Source organism: Moschus berezovskii, chromosome 10, assembly GCF_049115385.1.
Source record: "Moschus berezovskii isolate FMDL1 chromosome 10, NW_MosBer_1.0, whole genome shotgun sequence".
In the NCBI taxonomy this organism is placed as follows: Eukaryota; Metazoa; Chordata; class Mammalia; order Artiodactyla; family Moschidae; genus Moschus; species Moschus berezovskii.
This window is the reverse complement of record NC_142469.1, coordinates 96,165,990-96,184,687: the sequence shown is the minus strand read 5'-3', so window position 1 is coordinate 96,184,687 and position 18,698 is coordinate 96,165,990. Positions and strand designations below refer to the sequence as shown.

General features: G+C 46.0%; 1 protein-coding gene across 5 annotated transcripts in view; it reads right to left on the bottom strand.

The window, feature by feature from the left end:
* Positions 1–2,165: 2,165 nt before the first annotated feature.
* Positions 2,166–18,698, bottom strand: part of ESR1 (estrogen receptor 1) — a 404,881-nt gene continuing 388,348 nt past the window's right edge. For all 5 annotated transcript variants that reach the window (XM_055433434.2, XM_055433435.2, XM_055433432.2 and 2 more), the window contains 2 exons: positions 11,385–11,568; positions 2,166–6,638 (listed from right to left, as the gene is read on the bottom strand). In XM_055433434.2, the coding sequence (XP_055289409.2) occupies positions 6,404–6,638; positions 11,385–11,568 (419 nt within the window). In that variant the 3' untranslated portion in view covers positions 2,166–6,403. The remainder of the gene's footprint in view (positions 6,639–11,384; positions 11,569–18,698) is intronic.

Sequence of the window (18,698 nt, the reverse complement as noted above, 5' to 3'; positions counted from 1 at the left end):
AAAAATATAAAGTTGTACAAGCCAATAAATATAACATTACTGGGTTTATAACATCTAGATACATATGACATAATAATATGAAGAAGGGAGAGAATGGAGCTACAGTATGGTGGAGCAAAGAGTTTTATCAAATTTAAATGGGTATTAATCTAAAATAGACTGAAAAGTTACAATGCATGCTGTAAAAGCAACCACTAAGAAAAGAACTTTAGTAAAAAAGAAAATCAACAGATAAATATAAATGATACCCTGAAGATATTTATTTCACTAAAACAAAGGAAGGGCCAGTAAGGAGGAATAGAGGAATGAAAAAGACAGGAGACATATTCAAAACAATCACAAAGTGGTAAATGTTAATCTAAACCTATCAGTGATCCCACTAAATGTAAACGCTCACAGAGCATAACAGTTACATAATTATGCCTAACATGTGTTAAGAGCTTACTACGGGCAGGTCCTATACCAACACTTGAGACATTCATCTCTTTTGATCTTCATAATAGCCCTGTCCTGAAGATTCACTGCAAGGACTGATGTTGAAGCTGAAGCTCCACTACTTCGGCCACCTGATGCGAAGAACTGACTCATTAGAAAAGACCCTGATGCTGGGGAAGATTGAAGGCAGGTGGGGAAGGGGATGACAGAAGATGAGATGGTTGGACGGCATCACCAGCTTGATGGCCATGAGTTTGAGCAAGCTTTGGGAGTTGGTGATGGACAGAGAAGCCTGGTGTGCTGCAGTCCATGGGGTCGCAAAGAGTTGGACACAACTGAACAACTGAACTGAACTGAATAGCCCTGTATAATAGGTATTGTTCTTATTTATATTTTAGATATAAGGAAGCCAATGAAAATCAGGATTGAAGAACTTGCCCAGGGATGACAGAAGACAAGTTTTTTGGAATCTAGATGACAATGTGAAAAATTAAACTCATCCTAATAAAGAGGTGAGTGCAGACACACTGTCGGAGAAGATTCGGGAAGAAGCAATGCCAGCTGCTATCCTTTAGTGTTCTCTGTGAATTAAACCATGTAGTCTTCTCAACAACACTTCCAGGCAAGTGGTACTATTGTCCATCTTTACAGGTGAAGAAACTGAGGCACAGGGAAATTACCTTACCCAAGTTTGCATCATAAATAGCAGAACGAGGTTTCAAATGGACTAATCCAGCTGCAGACCCCATGTGCATATTATGTTGCCTCTCAGTCCTCCCATTATCCCCCTCTCCCCAGTTCACCAGTTAAATCACAGAAACAATGGGGCAAAGAGAACATGCAGGGAAGAGAGTTTTTTCTCTTCAAAGGGAAGAGAGTCCTAAAATGGAAACCAGAGATGGGGTGGGGTTGGGATGAGCCAGTCCTTTTCTGCTTTGGGTGCATGATGGGGGCGAGGTTTCTGAACAATTATGTAAGTTTCAGATGCATTCACGCAGTGCTCAATCACCTCCAACTCTGTAGCCCCATGGATTGTAGCCCACCAGGCTTCTCTGTCCATGGGATTCTCCAGGCAAGAATACTGGAATGGGTTGCCATCTCCTCCTCCAGGGGATCTTCCCTACCCAGGGATCAAACCTGTGGTAGGCAAGTTCTTTACCACTAGCGCCACTTGGGAACCCCCTCCTAACTACTCTGAAGCTTTCTACTTCCCCACAAGGAAGGGGTTGGGATTAGGCATTAGAAAATAACTACTAGTTTTAAATTTTTATTTATTTAAATTGGAGGCTAATTACTTTACAATATTGCAGTGGGTTTTGCCACACATTGACATGAATCAGCTATGGGTGTACATATGTCAACATAGTTTAAAAAAAAAAGAACTACTATTTTCACAAGCATCTCATGTAATCTTCACAATTGTCTGTGACTTAGGTGTTACTGTTATCACCTTGCTGATGAGGAAGCAGAGGCTCTGAAAATTCATGACCAATGGTCATAAAACTTGCATGTGCCGGAGCCAGGAAGTGTGGCCAGATATGCCTGACTCCAAGGACCACACGTTCCCTTCTGTGCCTGGGGCGGGAGGTCAGTGGGGGTTGGAGGGGAGCCTGGCATCAGACTGATCACCTGAATTCGCTGCACTCTGACGATCCATGTCACCACTCTGATCTTGGGCAGCCAGCGCTAAACCACCAGCAAGAAGGGGGCTGACACAGAAACAAACAAAAGGCTTTCATTTAATTCTTTATTTGAACATCAAATAGGTAGAGAAAATTGTTTAAGGTGCTTGAGCATCCCACTGGATTCTTTTTTTTTTTAAGGTGCAAAAGAGGTTTACAAGTGTGTTTCATTAAACAAAGCGAAGCTACAACAAAACAGAATCACATCAATAATAGTATGCATCGGCGTATTAATCCATCAAACACAATTTGGCATTTGAGCTTTTCCCCGTAAAAACAAGAGCTCTACACTGAAGAATACGTAGTGCACAAAAAGCGCTGTTTAGAAACCGTGAGAGAACATAAACTGGCATAATGTCACTTATTAATTCAAGTCTCTATGACCAATGACCTCTCTGTGAATGCAAAGGGGTCCGTGCCTCAGGCACCTGTTCATGGGGCTGTATGTGGTTTCCAGGGTACACAGCTCTGTAAAAACACACTGAAGATGGGTTTGAAACATGGCAGCATTTACATATTTTAAAAGTTCAGGCACATTTGGATGCAAAAAAAAAAAAGAATAGAAATTTTTCTTGAATCTCTGAAAGACAGTGCAAACTTGAAGTGCCATAATAGAGACAGCAGTTACTTAGAAAACAATTTTCAGTGACTTAGAAGGAGGCCACATTCACTTTAATCCGAATGGAAAGGAACTGCAGTTAGAAACAGAGAAATAACAGTAATGAAAAGGTGGATGCGTGGGATGGCACTTAAGGTCATTTGCTCCAGTTGACAGTAAGTTTTCAGGGAGTTCACCCAGGAAGCGTGCAGTGTCATCTGGGTCATCATCCCAAGACTTGAACCCGAGAGAATCACGGTTGTCTCAGAAGCTACATGTGACTCTACATGTGTTTCTAATAACTAGTTTCCAGAAGCAAATCTGCCTATGAATATCAGACGTTAACTGTGGCCCTAGTGATCACTCCCAGTACCCACAGTCCATCTCAGAGGTGGGGAGTGTGACTAGGAAGGGATTGGGGATTTGTTTCATGTAGGGGTAGTCTAAACCAGTGGCCTAAACCAACAGCCATTTCAGTGTATAAAGATTTTAATGCAAGAACATCTTAACGGGATCAGAAGTTGGATTATCAGTTAGTCCCTTATTTGTTCAGCCCTCAAAAGGTAGGGGCTATGGCATGGTTAAACATAGTTGCAAAGTTAATAGGGAAATTGAATCAATGACTACACTTCCTCAGGGGCTGGGTTTTGCAACCTACGTAGGGTCTTCTCTTTGGATGAACTAGCCTCTCTGATGGTTGCGTGAGAGCGTTACGGAATCATTACCGCAAGCCTGGAGCTAGGCAATGGCTAAAAGAAACACAGGCCACTAGCTATTTCTTGGACTGTACTGCGCATGCCTCTAGTTCTGCCCCAGAACTCCAGCTGCCATTATAGGATCAGCTGTCATATACAGCTAGTTATTCATGGTTAACAGGACACAGGTGAGACACTGAACCCTGGTGCATGCCCCAAGTGCCAGTGCTGATCCGCCTCAAAATACTTTCAAGACTCTTATTACGATATTTTGCATTCTTAAAATGCCCAAGCCCATTTCCCCACTCTAGTCTAACCCCATCACTCCCTCTCTGATTGACCATGTCTTTCAAACTTTAAACTGCATCAGAGTAGGGGGGAAAATACAGCATATTCCCTACATCTGAGTAACATCAGCTGCAAAGGATCAGCTCTCCATTAGTGGCACTTCATATAATAAGAGATTTCTAAAATTACTTGAAACTCCCGAGCTAACATACCAACCATCTGGTGTTCTCCGCCCATTTCAAATGTAATAGTGTCTTTATATGAATACAAACATCTTATGTGAATAATGTAAAACCCTCTGCTGGATTATTGTTTGGATTTAGCTGGTATTACATCATCTAGAATCCTAGAATTTTTTTTGTTTGTTTTTATTTTTTTAAAAGAAAATCTAAGTATAAACATTAAAAAGAACCCACTGACCCATTAGCTACTGTCCAAAAATATTACTACTTATATTTTGGTAAAGCAAAATTAGCTGCCCTGAATAATTTTCCTTTTCAGGCATAATCTCTGCTACATATGATTGTCTATCATTCAATATCCAACAATAGGCATCTGGATTAGTGCTATTTAGTCTACTGTGGATATAAAAGTTGATATGAAAATGTGATCATCATTTAAATGAATAATCACCAGGCCTTAGGCATCAATGACTACATGACAAGGTAGTAATACAAAAAAAGTAAACATAGTTTTTGTTGGCTTTGAATGTTAACCCAGTCAAATTAAATCCAAAACAGAATCACTACATTCAGTTGTCTGATAAACAAGCATTGCAATTTCAAAAAAATATATATTATACTATATAAGGTGCTTCTTAAACAAAAACAACAAAAGAATTATGTTCTAAACATTCTTACTGCAGATACATAAAATCGCCCCCAAATTTAGACGCACTTGTGAAAAAACTGTTTTTTTTTTGGCCTTCCCAGGTTCCCGGCCCTTTGGTGATCACTTACTGGGTAATCAGATGAGTGAAATCCACTTTTGAAACAGGCATCTCAAGAGAAGCCCTAGAAGCTTGGCTGGGTTTGTTGACTAACACATTGCCTATCGACAGGGTTCGAGTTAGACAATATAGTCACCAGAGGAAACCAAACTTTCTTTATAGCTGAGAAGGGGAACTAATTCATAATTGCTTTAGAGAAGCAAAGACCCAGGGAAGCCTGCCCTGTAACTGGAGTGAGCTTTTCTTGTTAAGCCTATAGGTCCAATGGATTCCTATGGCCCAATTATAGTCTTTCTCTCTTGGCTTAGGAAGTTTAATGAAACAGTCTGGAGAAGTTTTGTTTTGTTTCTTCCCCCTCGAGGCTAAACCCTGATTCTTCCATGAGCTCTAAACAACCAAAGGCAGGTGTGGTCTGACCAGGCCCCAGGCAGCCTGCGTTCAGAAAGCTCCAACCCTGACCCTCCTCCTACAAGGAGCACTTGCCTCCAACCAGGGTTACTGGGAGCACAGAAGGGAAGAGGAGGAGGAGGAGGACAGCCCTCCATGGACCCAGGGCAGCCCCGTACTGCACTGTGGGGTCAGCCCGTAGCACTCCTAAGTGGCTGCAGCCTGTGGCAGGGCCACCCTGAGCCTCACAGTTTTATCCAGTTTCTGCCCCGTTTACCTCTTTGGTCTCTAGCCCCTACAGGAATCATGCATGTTTACTATGAAGCCCAGTGCCCCGGAGCTAAAAGTGTCACCAGAGTGCCTGCTTCTTTGCCCTTCGTCGCAGCCTAGGCACTAGGAATTCACCTTGTGAGTGACACACCGGGAAGAGCCATGTAGAGCGCCCTCTGCTGGTAGGAGTGAGATCGCACTAGAACAGGTCCTGAAGCCCATTTACTGCAAGTCCTGGGCAGGGGGAAGCAGGGGGAGGTGAGGCTTTCTTTTATAAAATGAAAATGAAAACAAAAGACAAGTATCTAAACTGGTGGATGTGGAGGTTACTTAACTGGGATCAACTTTGCTGCTTTCCATGGATCCATGGAAAGCGAGAATTAATTGGAACCCATGACCTATACATATTTAGTGCTCTCAATGGTAAAGCATTTAGCAAATTTGAAGGTGCAGTGTACTAAGCTGACGAAGTCTTGATAATTAGGGGCGTTCCTTCCCTGTGTGCATCTTGTATTCCTTTAGGGGAAGTGGGTGGACAATCACTGAATATTCTGCTATAGCCAGGCAACAGAGCAAAAGCGTTAATAAAATGATGTGGACCTACAGGAATACAAGAGGACGTTATAGTGAACCCTGGGCCTCGCTTTCTCCAAGTCCGCAATTAAAGGAGCCACTTTCAGTTCTTTCCTGTGGCTGATGCTCAGATCCATTGAAAAGTGCTTCACGTTCACGGAGGTGAAATGTCCACTCTCCAGGCCTGGGTCACAGGTAGCTAAAGTGCACAGTCATCTGAACCCAGCTCGGAGACCGAGCTCAGTCATGAAGCGCTAGCTGAATCCTCGTGCTGAGTAAGGTAGCAAAGGCAGAGAGAGAGAGAGAACGGTTACAAAGAAATGAGCCCTGGAATCCCATTGGCTGTTCCCAAAACAAGGTGTGCCACGTAGAACTGAGCGAGCGAATGAATGGCCATCCATATCAGAAAGCCAGTGGTGGGTGCATGCCAAGAGTGTGTGCAGGGCAGAATTCGGCTAGAGTGATGCTTGACGTGGGTAAAGTGCAACAGGGATTCTCAGAACCTTGGGGGGGAGCCTGGGAGCTCTCAGACTGTGTTGGGGAAATTCTCTGCCTCCCCGGTGATGTAATATGTTTGCAAGGAATGCGATGAAGTACAGCCGGTGGTGGCCAGCTGGCTCTGATTCACGTCCTCCGGGGGTGCGCTCCCGAAGTTGGCTGGGGCGTGCAGGCGGTGGGCATCCAGCATCTCCAGCAGCAGGTCGTAGAGAGGCACCACGTTCTTGCACTTCATGTTGTATAGATGCTCCATGCCTTTGTTGCTGCAGGAGGGAAGACACACACAGGACGGCTCAGACCAGTCTCAGACCCAGGGCGGCTGAAACCCTGAGGACGGGCAGCTAAGAAAAGCCCCAGGACACCGATATGCCAACCTTGCTTCCTGCTTCAAGAGCCAGTTTAGGGTTTACTATACAGGTGACTTTCTCCCCTCTATCACCGCAACATCTAACAAGAGAACACTTGCGTTTGTTGTTGTCATTTAGTTGCTAAGTCATGTCTGACTCTTTGCGACCCCATGGACTGTAGCTTGCCAGGCTCCTCTGTCCATGGGATTTCTCAGGCAAGAATACTGGAGTGGGTTACCAGCCACCAAGTAGGAAAGAGGTTTTATTATGGGGGCGGGGTGGGGGCACATCGCTTGGCATGTGGGATCTTAGTACCCCAACCAGAGATTAAACCCAGGCCCCCTGCATTGGAACCATGGAGTCTTAAACACTAAGATTGCCAAGGAGGTCCAGGAAGGAACTTTTCAAATACATAAAAGAGTTCAAGAAGTTCCCTTGCTCACAACTGTCCAGCTGCTTCTCATTTAACTCAGAATAAAATCTAAATTTCTGTCTGTGCTGTGCAAGGCCTGACTGACACGCCTTCCACCCACCTCTCAGACTTTGTCCCTCCTCCCTAACCCATACCTTGAGCCAGCCGAGTTTTCATGCTGCCCCTTAAAGACACCAAGTTCTTTATGCCTAGACTCAGGGCACCTGCGCTGGGCCTTCCCCGCCCCCGCCTGGAGGCACTTCTCCCAGATCTCCGGGTGTCACCCGTTCTGAGACACTCGCCACAACCCCAAGGGCAGAGGGCTCAAGGCCCTGCGGCTTTAGCCATTCTCTTTCAAGGTCACTCCATTTTCCTCCCAGCATGCATGTCAACCTGAAATCCTTCTATGTATGTATTTATGTACATAGGTATTTTTATTCTTTCTAAAACACCTTTACTTGTCTGTCTTGGGTCTTAGTTGCGGCATGTGGGATCTTAGTTCCCCGACCAGGATTCGAACCCTTGTCCCTGCACTGCAAGGCAGATTCTTAACCACTGGACCACCAGGGAAGCCCCTGTGTTTTTATTCTTGCTCCCTGAGCACAAGTGCATACACACAAGCACAGACACACACAGGCCCGACACACACAGTGCAAGTTCCACGAGGGGAAGCAATTTCTCCACCCTGTTAGGCCTAGAACAGTGGTAAGAACATGGCAAATCCTCAGAAGACACGGGACAGACGGAAATGCAGGCAAACGGCATTTCTCCTTTGACCACTCTCCCCTACTGGCCTTCTCCGCCAGCCACGCTTCTGCTTGTCTTCTCCACCACACCACCAGCAGGAAAAAAAAGCCCAAACACTGTTATCTAGCTTGAAATTTCTTTTAAAAGAATCATGTATCATAAGAAGGCAGACCAAGAGCCTCCTAAAAATTACTTGCATTTTCAGTCAGGGCAAAGTCAACCCTTGTTGGAGACGTGCCATGAAAACAATCGGGCTTCAGAGCAATTCGGGCTGTATAACAGCCACCAAAATTACGTTTTTAAGTGGGATTTTATGGGTTTTTTTTTTTTTTTTTTTGGTTTGTTTGTTTTAATTTAAAATGCTGTTAAAGTTAAATGCCCCTGGATCTGACACCGTCTTTCTCTTGCAACCTGATGAATCACATTTACCGTGAGATGAAATCTGGTGTTAAATGCTCTGAATGATAGCATATGGTCGGGGCCAAGATTACAGAGTTCTGTAATTTAGATTGGCTGTAATGCACCACAATATTGCTGTCGGTGTTGGGGTGTGTGTGTGTGTGTGTGCGTGTGTGTGTGAGAGAGGGAGTCTGCAAGGCAGCTCAAAGCTTGCAACAGAATAGCAACTTCTCTTCAGCCCTTCACACAATTCACACAGAAACTCCCACTGCCATTGCACTTGGCCACCTGTGACCAGTAAAACTAGCAAAACTTGTATATTCAGTGCAAATATACTTTGGTATTAACTAATGAGGCTTCCTAATGCTGACAAGCAGTTAATGGATCTGAAAATTCAGCAATTCCAACCACCATCACCAAAAAAAAAAATCCTTCATCCGTGATACACGGTTTCTCCATCAAATTCCTAGCTCTGCTGCTGCTGCTACTAAGTCACTTCAATCGTGTCCGACTAGTAGCGACCCCATGGACGGCAGCCCACCAGGCTCCTCTGTCCATGCCATTTTCTAGGCAAGAGTACTGGAGTGGCTTGCCATTGCCTTCTCCGATTCCTAGCTCAGAGTAAAGCTAATATATTTTCCTCAAGGGGAAGGCAACTCTCTCAGCCGGGAAATTTGGTAGAGGCTTATGTTATTCTGATCCATCCCCCTCTTCCCTCTGTGTAATACTCATCAGAAGAAATGGACGGGAAAGGACTGAAAATGTATACTCCAAGTGCAGTAACCTACTTAACCTGGCCGGATTCTCAGGGACTCCTGGGAACACAGACTGCAGTCACTTTGACAAGTGAGATCCATCGTTTGTGAATTTCAGATTCATGGGGAAAACCTCAGGTAACTTGTCTGTTCATTCATGAGTGACAACTCCTTCACTCAGTAATAAAGTTATGCTCATATACCACTTGTAAGACTTCAGACATGGCACTGAGTGGGGCCAATTAAAGACAGATACATTTATTTTCTCAAGACGTGAACAATTTGTGGAGTTAGAGCCAGAAAAAGGAGGCACCTGGGACTCTGGTGGGATGAACTTCTTGCCACTTGACTCACAATTTTTCAAGGTTTGAAGACCCCCTAAAAAATTAATCTCTTCCCAGACACCTTGGCCCTTCCCTCAGAGCCACTGAGAAACAGAATCTCTTTTCATTCCTGGAGGCCTGGTGTAAGCCCAAGGTCATAGGGACTTCATCACGCAGGTAAATCATCACTTTATCATGTGGTCTTTCTGGAGTAAAGAATCTAATACTTTCTTCATCTGTTCCCTGAAGGATAAGTTCTGCTCATGGGAACAGTGCCCACTAAGTCCCTGGCCAGGCATTTAGAATAGAAACAAGGCCATTTTCGCCTTCTGGTGCAGAAAGGCTCTATTTCCTCTGCTATCAACCTTCCTTATCTCCTATAGAAAATATTTATTGAACAGTTACTCCGTGCCAAGCCCCATGCTTCGGGGTACTGGGTCCACAGAGTAAGCCAAACGGGTTGTGAGAACTGCCTCACAGAGGTTACATTTGTAGTCTAATGGTGCTGAAAGGTAATAAAATGGGCAATAACAATCTGGAAGAACAGGGTTTAAATCCCATCTGCGTGTTAAGGGTCAGGAGATGCTTCCTGCAAGGAGTCGTATCTAAGCTACGACAGGCCAGCTTACTGTCCAGGAAGATTCACTCTGTGCCCTGTGTTCATGATCCTTGACTTTGGGTGTTATTCTATGACTGGCTCGTCCAATGGGATGTTCGTGGACATGGACTGAGCTAAAAGATTAAAATGCACTTCGCCAAACTGACTCGCCCTCTGGTGCCTCTGCTATCAATATGAGAAGAACGTGTCCCAGCTCTCCTGTTGGTACAAGGAGAACAAAAGACACTCAGGTTAGTCACCCAGCTGACCTTCAGGCCTGCAGTTTGGCGCAGAGCCTCCAGCTGTGCCCAGCTTCCTTCACCTAACCTTCAGATGTGCAGCCAACCTGCAGCCTGCAGCACCTCCCCTTTGACTCAGAGATCAGTGCCAGAGCCTAGACTACCAGAAAGTCCTACAAGTTAAGTAAGGCTACAGCATAAGAGGGGCTTCCCAGGTGGCTAAGTGGTAAAGAATCTGCCTGAAGGAGTCTTAGGTTTCATCCCTGGGCCAGGAAGATCCCCTAGAGAAGGAAGCGGTAACCCACTCCAGTATTCTTGCCTGGGAAATCCCAGGGACAGAGGAGGCTGGTGGGCTACAGTCTCTGGGGTCGCAAAGAGTCGGAGATGACTTAACAACTAAAGAGCAGCAGCAGCAGAGGATAAGAAGTAATGGAAGAAAAGTAAATGGATTTATATTTTCATCTAAAAGCAACGGGAAGCCATTTCAAGGCTTTAAGTATGAAAACAGTGTGATCAGATTTGGTATCAGAATGATCACACTGGCTCTACTGTGGAGAGTGGATCAACAAGGCTGTTAATGGATCTGAAATTAAATCTGGAGAGATAGGTTAGGCAGCTGGGACAGACATCTAGGAGGAAATGATGGGGGCTCGGACTTGGATCATGGCAAAGGGGGCGACAAGAAATGGTTTGAGAGGGCGAGATTCGAGGTTGACCGTCCACGAGGGGTTTGTACCCAGAGTGTCTCATTTAGAATTTACACCCGTAAGTAAGAAGAGTGTGACACGGGAGCTGTAACAGATGTGCCCAGTGCCTCCTGAGGATGACAGTGCTCACAGGCTGCCTGCAACTGGCTGGGACAAAGAGAGCAACCAGAGAGGATTCCCCTGCCCTGCGACCTGCACGCCACACACTCTCCCCACCACGGAAGATGCTGCATGGGCTCCAGACCCAGCGTGAGGTACCGCTTCCTCTGTGAAGCCTTCTCTGACACCCGCCCACACCCCAGACAGATTCGGGGCCTCCCTCCACCACCCTCCCACGGTGTTCACGCTCATCGTGGGCCAGAACTGCCCCAAGTGTGTTATCTGTACGCAGGCATCAGCCCTTCCTGGGCCCGCTGCCACACAGGGTTGGGGGCTGGATTCCTTTATGTCTTTGCTGCGAGAGAAACCCAAGGAGGCCTCACCTCATGTGCCGGAAGTGAGAGAGGATGAGGAGGAGTTGGGCCAGACGCCGGTGCTGCTGCTGCAGAGTCAGGCCCGCTTTGGCCATCAGATGGATCAAGGTGTCTGTGATCTTGTCCAGGACACGGTGGATGTGGTCCTTCTCTTCCAGGGACCTCAGAGTGCTGGACAGAAATGTGTACACTCCTGAATGTGCAGAGAGACAGAGAGAGAGAAACTCAAAGAGGATAAAGTCCAGGATGATACTGAGCCAGTGCCACTCTGAAGCCCCCACCCTCCACGCCAACCACTGAGACGTTGAGGGTCTATTTGGTCCAGGCAACTATGCAAAACTCCTCATGAATATACATGTGAAAGCACGTGTCTAGGAAACTCAAGTCACCTCCTGTGTGTGAGCCAGTTTCCAGGGTTTGTCATCAAGATTTCCTAGAAAGGCTCTGCTTGCTTTGGGGCCGTGACGGTTATACCAGCCATCTCTCCTCTGACAGCATTGGCCTTTCACCAATGCTAACTATCCTGTTAACGCTGATGACAGCCCCAAGAAAGCAGCATTATTGCTCCATTTCACATGAAGAAACAAAAGTGAAAAAAAACGTTATTAACTTGTGGAGTGAACTCGACGGGACAGAGCAGAGTTGCGAATAACCCCAGTGTGCCGACTCCACATCCAGTCTTATAATGGAAACTCTCAGAAGACACGTGACACCCTCTGCGAGATGCACAGAGCAAGTAAAAGGGGTTTGCTAAGTGATTGACAGGTAACATTTGCAGGTAGGACTTAATCTGCTGTTGCATTTCAGGTCAGGTTTGGGGCTTTTGTACTTTTCAGGCTCAGCTGAAAGGTTTATGATAGGAAGGGCGAAAGGACCCTGGGAAGTGCTGTTTTTCATCTCCACGTGTGGATTTATGCCCTCTTGCTTTTTTCTGGTAGTAAAACCCTGTTCTTGGAGCCACAGGTAGTCTTCAGACTAAAATTAGACAATCGGGTCACTCGATTCTTTTGGATAGTATTAGCCTCACACTAGACAATCAGAGCTTTTTCTAGGCTTGTATATGGCTTCCTTGGGCTTCCCTGGACGGTAAGATGGTAAAGAATCTGCCTGCAATGTCAGAGACACAGGTTTGATCCCTAGGTGGGGAAGATCCCCTGGAGAAGGGCATGGCAACCCACTCTAGTGTTCTCGCCTGGAGAATTCCAAGGACTGAGGAACCTGGTGGGCTACAGTCTACAGGGTTGCCAAGAGTTGGACACGACTGGACACAACAACAACAACAAATACGGAAGCTGTGGATGGGAATTCCTTCCTCTAGGGTGGAGGTGCTTGGAGGATGAGGATATGGGGCTTGTAAGTGCCACCTTCCCAGCAGGAGGAGCTCCTCCTGCTGAGTGGAGCCAAGTAACAACCTGCAGAGGTGATAGTTCTGTGGGTGGGGGAGGGGCGGGGAAGGAGGGGCGAAACCGTGGTTCCCCGCTAAGGTCCTCGTCCCTACTTCTGTCATTTGACCTTAAAGCTTCCATCGTATCCTTAACACACAGATCCATAAATTTCCTCTTTGCTTAAGATAGTGTGAGTTAGGTTTCTGTGACTTGCAGCTGAAAGAATCCGGCCTCTTTAAGTTGGGAGTTCAGGAGACAAGGAAGGTGAGTGATAAGAGGGCAGAAGTATTGAAACCAAAAGGAAGGCAGGATGGAGCAGTCTTGTCTCGAGACTGCAGCGATGGATGCCCGAGCAAGTGAGCACTGCAGAAGCCAACTTGTCCCGCTCAAAGCACATCCCCTCGAAGGGAGCAGATGAGGCGGTATTTACCTCCAGATGTACATCTCTTTAGCAACATTATTTTCGGTCTTATTAGCCCACTGGCCCTCCCATATGTATATTTCTCCTTCTCCCCTCCCCCCATCCTCACTGGGTATGTACAAGTTAAAGGCCCCAGTTTATGAATCCCCGATGGCGCAGTGATGAGTTACTGCTCGTGCCGCAGCCTGCAGGATGAAAATGGGGAAAACGCCCACACAGGGGAGCTCATAGTAAACACAGTTGTAACTGCCCAGAATGGGAAACGGCTAATATTCAAAACAAATACAGCAACAACAAAACCAGAACGGCCAGGCTCCTGGCTTACAGGCTGTAGAATAGAATAATGTAGCTTTTGGTACTCGGAGGCGTTCTTGTCCAAAGGAAACAGAGCCCAGGATAAGTAAGCAGTGGACAGGCAGTGGAACGAGAAAGAAATTGCTAGATTACTTATATTCCCTGTGGGCTTCTGATAGAGAAAGGTTGTGCCCATTAGAAAAAAGGGCACATGTCCAGTGGCCTTGGGGTGGACTCTGAGGTAATGGGTGGCCAGGGAGCTGTGCACAGCGGGTTGGGGGGCCCGGGACAGCCCCTGCTGAGCCCCACAGCTCTGCCTCTCCCTGCCCTTATGTCATCACACACATTCTAGCCTGGTGTCTCTCAGAAGCCCTGCCGTCTGGCTGGAATACCCTGGGAACCTGCCCAGGCCACAGAGCTGACTGAATCCAACTTGGATGATGCATTTGCTACCAATTTCCTTTTTTTTTTTTTTTGTTACCACCCAGGATGCTGGCCTCGCTCACCAATCATCCCATTCTTGTTCAAGGAAACCACAGGACGGAGGAGCTTCCATGCCTCTGCACCTGCTCGTCCTGCTCGTGCGCCCGGGGTGAGGGAGGCCGGTACATTGCTGCAGACGTGCTGAGACCCCGCGTGCTACCCTCCCCTCGCCAGGAGAGGCCGGAGCCCTGGCACACAGGCTCCTGGAAGTGCAGCCCACCTCCCACTGCTGGTTCCACCTCCTGCATGGGTCCTCCCTCCAGCCTGCTCTCCCTGAGAACCTACTGTGCGCGTGCACTGCGTTAGGAGACAGGGATTCCAAGCTTTCTTTTAAGTGTTAATGTCGTAAGAGCAGCTACTGCCTCTGGAGGGTTGATTTTCTTAACTGACTTTCCGGATACCTGCCATTCTCAAAACAAGCTTGTTTTTCTAGTCCTGTTTTGGCACCAACGCAGCTTATCATCTCATCCTTGTCAGCAGATGCTTCCTAGCTGTGCGAATATACTTAGAAATAAGTATACATTCCTGCTGGAATGCCAATAATCGACAACAGCAGCCATCTTCTTTCTGGGCTTTTCTGGCAAGGAAAAAAAAAAAAACAAGTGGTCCCGGTTTGTTATCTATTGCTCCTAAGGGACCAGTGGAGAGAAACAACAGAAATCCTAATTCCCAGAAGGCTTCAGGTGCTCTGGCAAGAGCCAAACTAGGGCTTCTGGTAATTTCCATACCCCAGGTGGTCCCTGCCTCCCTGGACAGCTGTGCCACTGTTCCCAGCAGCACGGAGCCAGTGATCAGACAGTGCGGGCCTTCAGAAACGGTCTTACAACAAGGCAGGCTTTTGCAACTCCCCAGGCTGCTCCAAATCCCCAAGATGGAAAAAACAATCTGTATGTCATTATCCAGGCTCGAAGCGCTGTTGGCAAATCCGAGCTTCTACGTATTCTGAATCTTGCGGCCAAACACTGGGAGTCTCGGGAAGACTCTCTGGAGAAAAATCTGGTGGTAGAAAGGAAGGGGGAGCGGAAGCGCATGGACACCCGGTAGAGAAGAGAGCTCAGCCTTTCGCCCTCTCTGGCTCTCACTGCCCCGTGCTTCTGAGCGTACCTTCCTCCTCCTGCTCTGCTCGGACACTCTCTTCCTTCCTTCCTTCGTCTTTTCCACTCCATCCTGTAGGAACGCTCTTGTTACCCCTTCATCAGTTTTCCAGATGATGCAGGCTTCTCTTCGGGAAGCTGGAAGAATGCAGATATGGAGACGGCCGTGCACTGACCGTATCCAGAGGAAACACGAGCAGGACCCAGGGCCACACGCCGGGCGCTGACCTCCACTGGGTGGGGGTGCGCATCCAGCTGTTCTCGGAGAAGTGAGGAAGGATGATACTGATGCTTCAGAGCACAGTCTTCAAGTAAGGCCTTCTTTTTTCTCTTCTTTTCCAGAAGGACAAATGTGACAGTGGATCCTGGGAGAGTCCTTGTGTCCACAGCAGCTTGACCAGAAAAGCAAAGGGAGTGACTCAAAGGAAAACAGAAAACTCCTTAAGCCCCCAGCTCTAAGTGGCCGAGACCTGGAAGCTGCTGCTCTGCTGGAATGAAAAAGGAACTTTTGGGGGGACTCGGCGATTCATCCGCAGAGCAGCCTGCTAGGTGCGTAGCTGGGCGTGGCTCCCACAGTCAAACTGGGGTGTTTGTTCTGAAGTGCCTTCCCGGTGGACAGTTTCACAAGTGCCACGTTTGTTTTAGGCATCGTGTCTGACGGCTGCTCCTCCCGGTACTGTGGGTCCTGTGGGATGCTGGACGGCTCGTGGTGGCTGAAGCTAGTCAGTGAGAAGGGCTGTGCTGGATGTCCTGCAGTATGTGGGACAGTCCCAAAGAATGAAGGACTTCTTTTCTCTTTCTTTTTTTAAAGGGCAGATAATTTCATATTTAAAGTTAGGAATTCACCTCACCAAAACGGATACCATCCATCATTAAAGATGCATTAACCATCAAAGATTTTTGAGTTCCAGTTTGTGTGTGTGTGTATGTTCTGTGGCAGAGTTCTCCTTTTTTTAAATTTCTGATTAGAGGATAATTACTTTACACAATGGAGCACACACATGCACGCATGCATCAAAGTGAAAGTGTTAGTCACTCAGTCGTGTCCCACTCTTTGTGACCCCATGGACTGTAGCCCACCAGGCTCCTCTGTCCATGGGATTATCCAGGCAAGAATACTGGAGTGGTTTGCCATGCCCTCCTCCAGGGAATCTTCCTGACTCAGGGATCGAACCTATGTCTCTTATGTCTCAAGCATTGGCAGGCGGGTTCTTTACCACTGCTGCCACCTGGGAAGCCCATGCATTATAAATACATGTAAGCATTTTACTACTTTATCAGTTTTTATACTGTAGTCAAGCCTGGGCATCTGCATTGAAAGATACAGCATTTTATTTTAAATTAGTTCAATATTATTCTTCCTTTATGACTATTTTGAAAGTATCTGAAATTACATTTTTGTAAAAAAAAATAAAAGATGTACATGTATAGACTATTATTTATTTTGTTTTAGGCTAGTCAAAGGAATATGTATGTTTTATTGGACTGGTGTTTGTTCCTTTTTTATTCTTTTTTATTTTCCTGCATTCAGGCTTAATTGTATATTTAATGGCTTTTTCCTTAAGCACAGTTTTATTTTATTTTTAATTTTTGTTAGAGCATAGTTGCTTTACAATGTTGTGTTAGTTTCTGCTGTACAGCAAAGTGAAACAGATATACGTGCATCCCTTCTTTTTTGAATTTCCTTCCCAGTTTCAGTCACCACAGAGCACTGAGCAGAGTTCCCTGTGCTACATAATAGGTTTTCATCTGGAGTGCCTGGCAATTCTAAGAGATTTATCTCAAGAGTTTGTGATGCCCAAGCATGGCTGTCTTCTCAGTCTCTTCTGTGGGGTTTACCAAGATGTGGCTGTTCAGGTTCCAGCCAAATCTGCTGACCGAAAGCTGGGGCTGGAGCTCGTGTATCTGTGCTTCTTAAAAACTCCCCATTGGTGGGTCTGATGCCTAGCTAGGATTAAGGATCACATGATCCACTACTGTGTAAGCTCTTAGAAATATGGACTATATCTTCAGGGAAAAGTGTCTTATTCCAAAGCTAAAACTACTTTGAGAATTTCCTTTCCAACTTCCTCGCCATGTTGTGGTCCCCTATGCCTCTTTCCCCCTTCTGGCTGGCTTGATTAGAATGGAGAGAACTCTTAGGATGACCATGGAAGTCACCCAATGAATACTGCAGAGTCCTTGCACAACCACACGGAAGAAGGCTCTGGCACTAACCTATTCAAGCACCCAGCGATATTAAGTCAACAAGAAACAAACCTTCATGTGTTTGCACCATTATACCTGTCGGAGCCTATTTGTTATAGTTGTCCTACTCTAAGGCAAGAGAAGTATTTTATGACTTACTGACTGTATCAATGAATAAACTGTATAAATCAGACAAAGTCAGAGTGATGCTCGGTACACCTCCTTTTGTTGCCATTTTCTGCATTACTAAGGCCTTAGGTTGCACGAAAGTGAAAGTGTTAGTCACTCAATCAGGTCTGATTCTTTGTGATCCCATGGACTGTAACCCACCACTGTAACCCTCCTTTGTCCATGGAATTCTCCAGGCAAGAATACTGGAGTGGGTTGCCATTTCCTTTTCCAGGGGATCTTCCCGACCCAGGGATCAAACCCGGGTCTCCTACATTGCAGGCAGATTCTTTACTGACTGAGCCACCAGGGACATCCTTAGGTTGCATAGTCATAAATCATAACAAAATGTGGCAATATTGGCATTTGGGAAGAGAAGTGATTTATAACTTAGGTCGCATAGTTATAAATCATTTCTCTTCCCAAATGCCAATTGCCACATTCTGTCATAGAAAGCATGATCTAGAGTCTAGAACCACTTCATCATTTCCGTCATGCTAACCATTCATTCTGAATACTAACAGAATTCATAGCAAACAGTAAGTTCAAAGAATCAAGAGGGAAGCCCAGGATGTCAGAATGCTTAGTTAATCATCAGTCAAAGATGCAGCTCCCAACATTATTAAGATTTCAGAGACTGCACTGTACCATGCAGGAACTGATTTCTCATTTCATGAACTGAACAAAAAGAGTATTGCTTTGAGCAATATTTGTCCATAGGCAGGAAACGTCCATCCTTCTACCAGCGTGTGATTATTTACTAAAAGGTGAAGAACTTTTCCTAACTCCCAGTCCTTGAGCAAATGTTTACTATTACTCTAGTCTTTACAAGATCACACACTCCTCCAGTCATCTCCTAAGTGGTCTCACAGTGAGAGGAACCACAGTGAAGATAAGTATTCTTGTCACAACACAACAGGGACCACAGCAGTCCTTTCATTTTGGCGTCACTATAATACCCACGAGAACTCCCTTGGCACAGATGACTATGAACTCATCCACAAATGATTCAGTGACATTTATCAATTTAGCATACTTTTTAGTGAAATCTAATAGATATTCTTCTTAGTATATCAATGCCTTCAAGCTGACTCAAAGGACAAACCTCTACATGATTTCAGATGGTGAAACTGATGACTTGATTTTAATTGACCTGAAAAAAAATCTCAGAAGTGTACTTAAAAAAAAATTATTTTTTTTCTTTTTAGGACTTTCCTGGTGGTCCAGTGGTTAAGAATTCACCATTGCAGGGGACACAGGTTCAACCCCTGGTCCGGGAAGATCCTGCATG